At 50.6% G+C, this 8,584-nt stretch overlaps 1 protein-coding gene across 2 annotated transcripts in view; it reads right to left on the minus strand.

Moving 5' to 3' along the window:
• The window catches only part of MAN1C1 (mannosidase alpha class 1C member 1), a 36,791-nt gene extending 28,515 nt beyond the window's left edge, over positions 1-8,276 (minus strand). Inside the window, exons 1-2 of one of the 2 annotated variants that reach the window (XM_082777614.1) lie at positions 8,060-8,276; positions 6,327-7,333 (exon numbers count right to left, since the gene is read on the minus strand). In XM_082777614.1, coding sequence (XP_082633740.1) covers positions 6,327-6,878 — 552 coding nt within the window. In that variant the 5' untranslated portion in view covers positions 6,879-7,333; positions 8,060-8,276. The remainder of the gene's footprint in view (positions 1-6,326; positions 7,334-8,059) is intronic. The other variant, XM_082777615.1, reaches the window with a different exon arrangement.
• Between the last annotated feature and the right edge of the window lie 308 nt (positions 8,277-8,584).

An 8,584-nucleotide genomic window follows, 5' to 3' on the forward strand; every position in this document is an offset into this window, starting at 1 on the left:
TCAGCACATTAAACTTTCCCTGAGGACTGCAAGGCAGCAGTTCTAACACACATGCACACTCACACTACTCTTCCTTAAAAGAACTAAACAAAAAACAACTAATTCCTGCCTCCTCAAAAGCAAATTTCTACAAATATATCCTCCAAAACAAAGCTCAAAGTTCGGGAAAGCATCAGCTCTCCGACAGCTGCTTTTGCTGCTATTTTATCCAGTTTTTCCTTAAACGCAAGGTAAAAGCTCATGTTTCTATACCCAAAGAACCAGACTGAATACGCAACTCCACCCATACAATCCAGCTCTTTGTAACAGCTTCTAAAATAAAATTCAAAACCTTGTCAACCTATTGACCGTAAATACATCTGCCAATTATTTAGTGTTAGATGATAGATAGATACTGTAAAGTGACATGTAGCAAATAATTTATCTAGAAGTAAATACAACAGAGTAACTCAATCAAGTGGTAGGCCTGGCAAAGCCTTGGCAGGTTGTTTTCAAATTTGCATGGATGGTTCTCATGGCATTATTTACCACCACAGCCCACTCTCTCCTGCAAAATTGTCAGACGCAGCAGTCCATTGCTTAGAAAACTGATCTCCATCACTGGAAGCAATGGAGGAATTCTTCTTGAAATTAGAAGAAATTATCTTTCATCACATAGCCACAAGGCACCGTTCGGTATCCTGCATTTAGAAAGGAGAAAAAAAGAAGTTTCACCTTCTGCTTGCTGTTCCCAGAAAGAGGGGCCAAACTAAAGATCGGTTATTCATCTCTAATCAACAGAGGCAAGCATTCCCTCCCTGCCACAATCAGAAAAAAGGCAAGACTAGCAGGCACATCTGCACTGGAGGAACAAGAAAAATACAGCACTTAGCAGCCCAAAGTCATTAGTGTTAGTGATAAGGACAGAAATAGAACTTGAGTCTTCCTGATTCACTGCCTCTGCCGGGAAAGCTGAATGGGAAGAGTAGAAAAACAATTATACTAACTCCTAATTAAATTCCTAATGCAACTAGATTTAACTGTGTAAAGAGGGGGGAAAAAATAAATAATAATAAAAAATCAGTTGACAGTACCATCTCAGGCATTAAGACACGGCTGAATCCAGCTGCATCTAAATCTGGAAACATGTCAGCAAAAGCAGCTGATTTTGCAGTTACAGTGTCTTAATGAGATGCTAGATTGTAAGAGAATGGCAACGTTTCTGAGAACAAATTCTAAGTATAGACCAAAGCACACGGTGGTTGAGTAGAGGCAAAAAGCTTCAATCTCATCTTCTCCACTTCCTAGAATCAAAGTTAATCCTAGTTGATTAACTGCATATCCTACAGCTCAAACAAACTTTGGACAGGTTAGGTCTAAGTTTTATTTGCGTGAAGCCACCAGAGTCTAGCGGAGCAAAAGATATATTGTTTGCACCATTTGTGGGATTTACAGTATATAATGCCCTTTTTCATGGAGTAAATAACTGAATGAGAAAAAGCCTGGAACAAATGAAAATTATAGCAAGCTTGAAGTCAGTCAGTGCTTCAAACTGCAGAGAAACTCTTATTGCGAAGGCAGTTCTACCCCAGAAAAAGAATTATGGTCTGACTGATGACCCCAAACCAGTCAGATATACTGCATTCTATTCCATTACAGTAAGTATTTTACTGAGAACATTTTTCTTTATTCCCATTGTCAAAAGTAGGTCTGCCAGAAGTCACTGGATTTACATTTGACCACCACAAAGGATTAGATGCTTTCCAAGCGCCTCACTCCGATAGACAGGCATGAGGAGAGACTCTTCCATCTGGAAACTGTGTGGTGTTACACATGCGCTGAATGCACTGACGGATTATTTGCTTGTAGCATTGTTCATCCCCCGATTACAGAAAGGAAAGGCATTTGGAACAAATGCAAAAACAAGGTGCACAGAATAGGGAAACTTTCGGGGATTTTACTGCTGCTTTCAGAGAAGTGACAGCTCAGACAGGATGCCTGATAACACGACACGCAGCATCATACCATCAGGACAATTTGTAACACAAACTGAGAATTGTTTTTTAATCTAGTTCCTCTTTAATCTAGTTCTCAGTGTTTATGCCTCTGTGCAAAATCCCCTAAGAATATCTATAGGTTGCCTCCACAAAAGTGTGCAAGACTAAATCAGCATCTGACAGGGACACACTTCCCACCAGGGGTCAGGTCTGCAGCAGAGATTCAGACGGATAAAATGCAAGACTTCCCCATCTCTGCCCCAGCAAGATGCTCTTTTTCACTACAGAAGGGATCGCTAGTCAGGACTGTCAAAATCACACAAATCAAACTCAACCACCAACACCAAACTTTCCACAAGAGTTTAAGTCCCAATAACATTTCTGTTTCTTGTCAATTATCTTTTGGTGACAAACCGTCAACATATTTGTGTTTAGAAGACTACCTTAACAGGTGCCTGCTAACCTGCAGAATGATGCGGGATAACTCTGTGCATGGACTCTGATGGGCTTCTTTCCTGTGTTCCAATTTTCAAAAGCAAATACATCTTTAGAGCTGTCTTACAAGAGGACAGCAAGGTGAAACGAAAAGAAAAGCCAGGATGAAAACAACTGCAGTGCAAAATAAATACACTTCAGTATTACTAATCGTGAGAGAGATGAATGTATGGTTCAAACCAAGAGTACAATTCCAGCAAAGGACTGAAAAACTCGGGAATTTGACATATTCACTTATTCAAAAGGGATAATGGACTCGGTCAAGTTAAACTATTAGGTATTCTCTGACGTCAGGCAAGGAAACTTGCCTTTTGTATCTGAAGAGTGAAAGAACCAGCAAGTCTATTTCAGCATTCACCTGTTTTCTCTGATGTTCGTGACTGGAAGAAAGCCCGCTTATTCCACTTCGATGTACACTTGCAGGTCTAGCTGGTTGCAGTGGTTGTTCTTAAGCACTAGATGGTATTTGCAGGGCTGGCATAAAAATATTTCATAGGAATGCTGTTCTCTCCACACCACTTCCCTACCTATGAGACACGCAGGAGCGGGACTGCAAGAAGCAGTCTGTTCTGCTTCATCCATCATCAACAAAACTGTCAGCTCAGCTCCAACAGCAAAATCTTTATTACTTGTTACGATGCAAAAGACAGAAACCACGGAGTTTGATTTTCCCAGATCTGAGGCTGAGCTTGCAGTAGCAGCAGTTGAAAGGAAAATCATTCTGACTTTTCACTGAGCCAATTTGATCTGGAAATTGTTGAAAGCGAATAAATATGGACTCCCACTGTGGCATCTTTGCAGTCACTTTCTGACTACAAATACATTTTTGTGCTTGTTTTTGAACATCAGTCATTAGCTGGTTTTTTTCCACATGTGCCAAATACTATTCCCTGTGAAGCCATGCATGATTAATCAATTATAGAACCAATACATTTTTCAGAAGTCAGTTTAAGAGGTGCATCCAAGATCTTTTTTAATTTCCCAACCTTTAACGTGGGGAGATGGCTATTTGATTTTATTGGAAACTTCTTCAAAAGGTTTGAGTGCCCACTGTACTTGGCTGCTCACAATAACACACAGCTGCATATCCTAGGCAATTCTTCAGGTAACCAATGACCTTTTGCAAAAATAGCCTGTGAAATACAGGTGTTTTCTTTTTTATTCTAAGGGAAAGAACTGCTTATTGACTCTGGACTTGTCTTTAAAAAGATAAACTAAGCCTAAGAAGCCTGCCACACCGATAAGTTACCCACCAGTGCAAAGGAGAATACTTGCCTGCCCTTTGTCAGCCCAGCTCATTGCAGTACTTACCTCTAACAGACATACATATAATTTAAATTTGCTAATCCACCTCTTGTTCAGCTCAGCACCAGTAGGAAACACAGCATTCAAAGCACAGAGTCAGCATAGCAGATATACCCTCTGGTTGGGCTCCTTAATCTGCAAACAGCTCTGGTGCCCCTAGTGCTGCTCAGAGCTTTCCCCAACAAAAGTAAAGAAGACAACACCACAGTGGGGAGTTTTACACTCTGTACAACATTACCTTTTAAGCAGAAAAAAAAAGACCTTGCAGTGCCACATTACGGGGCACACAGATAGCAGCCCAGATACTACTGTCATACCCTCTTCTTTGGCTTCAAAAAGCTTAGAGGTTGGGTGGAAAAGAGGAGATAGCTCAGACCCCTGCTCAGATTGAAGGGTCCTATCAGAAAACAAAGTTCCAAGTCTCTGTGTTTGGCATCAGCCCTTCTCCTAGCTTTCAACTAGGCTCTGGCAGGCAGATGGGGATCAACAAATTCCATCCATATCAATCCTGCCCATTACAAATCTGCTGACCTGTAAGAGCAGCTAAAGTGGGGAAAAAGAAAACCTAAAGTATCGTGACAGTTCAGAACACATTTCAGCGAATTACAGGGCCTACGGCTCTGGAAGAAGGAGAGAAGAGAGACTCACTGCTACAGCACACATTACCTAACACACATTATCTATACACATTACATAACACACGTCTCTCACATCACATAAAGAGCATTTATGCGATAAAGCAAACAAAGTGATAAACAAATGAAGGAATTAATTCCACTAGCTCTCATAAATTTGGTTTCCAATTTGATTTGTTTGTATAGAGTGGAAGCTGGGTTATTCATGAGTACATCACACTATCATAGGCTACAATTTATTCAAGCACACATTCCCATAGCTCCAAGCACGTGAGAGGGCCAGGTACTGTAATATTATGACTCCCCTGAAGCCAAAAGGTAGAGTAAAAGGATAGTTCAATCACACGCGGGACCACACAGAAACTCAGTACCCTGAGTGTGTTGTGTATGGTTGCCTGGCAGAGAATTAGCTGCAGCCTTTGTTTTAATGACCAACAAGATTAAAAAAAAAAAAAAAATCTCCTCCTGATTATAAGTGTTTTTAAAACCCAGGTTACTGTAGATGAAAGCCCTCGGTATTCTTATTCTTCCATCCCTATTTAACATGGGTCAGCATCTCTATGGAATAGCCTACTCCTCTGTGACAGAAGGAAACCAGGAAATTAGTACTTTGCTTAATTAAATCTGCATATCTTACTCATTGTCATCGCTTACAGAATCAAAAGTTACTACAAGATTTTTATTCATCGTAGCAAGAGAAACGGCAAACACATTCTAATACTAGCAGAATCTATAGTTCTAAGTTATCTAGGTCACAGACTGCACTGCAATATCTGTATGGTTGCTAGGCTTTTATACCCAAACTGGAGGCACCGGGCCAAATTCTCCCCTCCGTTACATCCATGTAACCCTGCTGCCAACATTACCCAGGCATGTTGGGGTCTAAATGAGAGCAATCTTCAAGCCACTGTTTGCAGGTAACAAGTCCTGAGCCAACTGCACCTGGACTATGTGACAAAATAACTTACAGTCAGCCTCAAGCCTCCTCTCCCATGACCATGTGAGTGCATCCCATCTGTCCATGCCCACAGACGAGCACAGTTTCATCATCTCCTACCAGCTTTTGTGTGTTCAAATACTGTGAAGCAACCAGGTTTGTGTTTGTACCCAGGGAAGGAGCCTTTTGCAAAACCACAACCACTTCCCACCAAGCAACTTTCTTCCCTCAGTAACATCCGGAATAAAATTTCCCTTTGTTTCATTCTAATTTCTAGTTAAACCTTACTGTGTACCCTAACATTACCTCCAGTGAGAGCAGAGGCGTGCATACACAGGCAAACACAGACCCGCTGACACATCACAGGAGCGAAGTGATGCTGCAGGACACCCCCAGGGAAAGAGATGTCCTGTCCTGTCCTGTGTCCTGTCCCCCCTCCTTCCCCGATTCATGTCATCCTCCTTGGAGATGGGAAAAGGGCGGGGGGGGGCGGAGTTTCAAGTGGCCTGGTTGAGAAATGGGAACAGGGCAACCCTGGGGAAATGAGGGGAGCATGAGGAGTGCAGGGGTAACGAGGCACGATTAGGAGCAGATGAGGCTGTGGGTGGAAGCCACAGGGAGACTGCTGGGGAACAAGGCTGTGCGGGATGGGCGAGGGATGGCGGATGGGGGGGTGAGGCTGTGGGGCAGGCATAGGAATGACTGGGGGGCAGGGGGGCAAGGCTGTGAGGGGAAACAACACCACGAAGCAGCCACAAGGGGCGACCAGTGGGGCAACAGGGCTGCAAGGGGAGGACGGAGCGTGACTGAGGAGAAGGAGGGGTGCCAAGGCCGTGAGGGACACCGAGAGGTGCCGGGGGAAAGGAGAGGGGGTGACGAGGCCGGAGGGGAGGAGAGGTAAGAGAGCGGCTACGGGGGGAGGGCGAGGGATGACCGAAGACCGCGAGGGGAGGCGACGGCAAGCCGGGGGGCTCTCACCTCCTTGATCTTCATCCTTCGGGCACGGGCGTCGGGGTCCTCGCCGGGCCGCCCGCCCCGCACAGGGTGGCGAAGGCTTCGGCGGAACCGCTCGTAGTCGAAGCGGGACGGAGCTCGCGTCTCCCGGGCGGCGGGGGGCGCCCCCGTGTCGAGCTCGCGTCGCCGCCCGTCGCCCCGCACCTGCTGCCGGGACGCCGCCGCCGCCGCCGTGTGTGCCGGCGGCCCGGCCGCGCGGAGCTGCTCCCTCAGGCGGCGGGGGGCGGCGGGGCTGGCGTGGCGGGGCTCGGCGGCGGCGGGGGGGCCGCGGGGCAGGGCAGCGTCGCGGGCGGAGGAGGCGGAGGAAGAAGAAGAGGAGGAGGAGGCGGCGGCGGCGGCCCGGCGGGGCAGGAAAAGGCGCTTGAAGCGAGAGGAGTCGGGCAGGAGGAAGAGGGCCCCGAAGCACAGCGTGAGCAGCCCCGAGAGGAAGAGCAGGAACAGGAACTTCTGCGGCAGCCGCAGCCCCAGCGCCGCCGGCCAGCCCGGCATCCCCGGCGGCTTCCGCGGCGGCACCATGGGCACGGGATCCCAGCCGCCGCGCGGCGCCCGCCGCCACCGCCGCCGGCTGCCGCAGCGAAGGGCTCAGGGACCCACCCCCCGCCCCGCCGGCTGCGGCGGACGCCTTCGCGGGGGGCCGCCGGCGGGTTACGCGTGAACGGCTCCGGATCCGGCCGTGCCGCGGGCCCCCGCCGCGGGCCCGGGGGCCGAGGGCGGGCAGGGGCTGCCAGCGGGCGCCGGGCCGGGGCGCGGGAGGACGGCCCGAGGGGCTGGCAGGGCGCGGAGCGGCGATTCAGGGTTCCCCCTCCCGGCATGAAGGCGGCGGTGAGCGCATCCCGCTGGTAGGGCCGCTGCCGGCGTCTGTCCCCCGCGCAGGCTCCGAGCCGGACGGCGCCTTAGAGCCCGGCGCGGGGCGCGGGGCCGGGGAGGCGCGGGGCCGTCCTTCTAGGCGGTGGGTTCATGCTGCAGCATTTCTGCGGGGGCGGGGAAGATGATAAGAGCGCGTTTATTTAATGGAGGAGCTGCAGCCTCCCCAGCCGTTCCCCCACCCTCCAGCCACACGAGTTCGCTCTCTCTGACTTGCCAGCAGCTCTCTGGTCTGCGAGCAGCTCTGCGCCGTCCCTCACAGCTCCTGGCTGTCGGCCTCTTCTCACCAGAAGCCGGGCAACCCTCGGGCCGAGCACAGGGCTCGGCGCTCCGACGAGGAGCGAGGGGACGAGGAGTGAGGAGCCCGAGAAGGGCGGGCAGGGTGCTCGGGGCCAAGGACGAGACAGACAGGGCCAGGGATATTTCTCTCTCTCCTCACCAGGCTTTCAGAAGCTGCCTTCACGCACAGGGATGGAGATAATGGGGTCCGCAAGTAATCCATGCGGAAAGCTCGACTCGGCCTAAATTTCTTGAGGAAAAACCTACGGACTTCGTTTTTGCAAAATGGATCCCAGTGAATTCCTACCCTCTCCCAAATCTCTGCCTCGCCGTTACTCCCTTCCTCTCATTCCTTCCTTGGGTATGCTAGAAGAAACGGACCCCAACTTCCAGACCAGGAAAGCATTAGCACTTCCAAAAAGCAGAACGCGTTTTAAAGACCTACGTAGGAGCCAAAAAACCCCTGCTCCTATGGGCAGAGACCGCGCTGCCCGCAAGCACGACGTCGAAATGGGATCGCAGCCGCTTTGCTATTCCCAGCCCTGTTTACTCACCCCTCCGATAGATCCGAGCGGCTCCGAGTCCTACAGCGAACAAAACCTTCTCAGCCCTGCCCGCGCATCTCGGAAGCGAGAACCCCTCGCTGCTGCCGGCACTCGGGCGCGCTCCTTAAATTACGAGGACAGCGCGTGCCCAGCTCTCGGCGGAGGAGCTCCGCTCGCCCGCCCACCCATCGCCGAGGAGGGCTGCCCCTGCCCCTGCCCCTGCCGGCCCCGGGCTCCCCGGGGGATTCTTCTTCACCCCCTCCCGCCCGCCCCGCGAGCCGCCTCCGCCGCCGCTCGCTGCGACAGGGCCGCCGGCCCCCCCCCGCCCCAGCCAACGTCATCGGGAGGAGGAGGAGGCAGGGCCGCCGTCAGCCAATCAGCAGTGCGGGCTCTGCCGGTCGTGACTCTGGCACCCCCACCGCCCCGGGGCCTCGCTCCGCCCTCGCTCGTTATTGGCTACCTGGTGGAGCGCGGCCTCGCCTGTTGGCTCTCCCAGATGCCAGGAGGCCGAGGAGACCCCGCCCCCTTATTTAC

Source organism: Aythya marila, assembly GCF_965140915.1.
Source record: "Aythya marila genome assembly, chromosome: 22".
NCBI lineage: Eukaryota > Metazoa > Chordata > Aves > Anseriformes > Anatidae > Aythya > Aythya marila.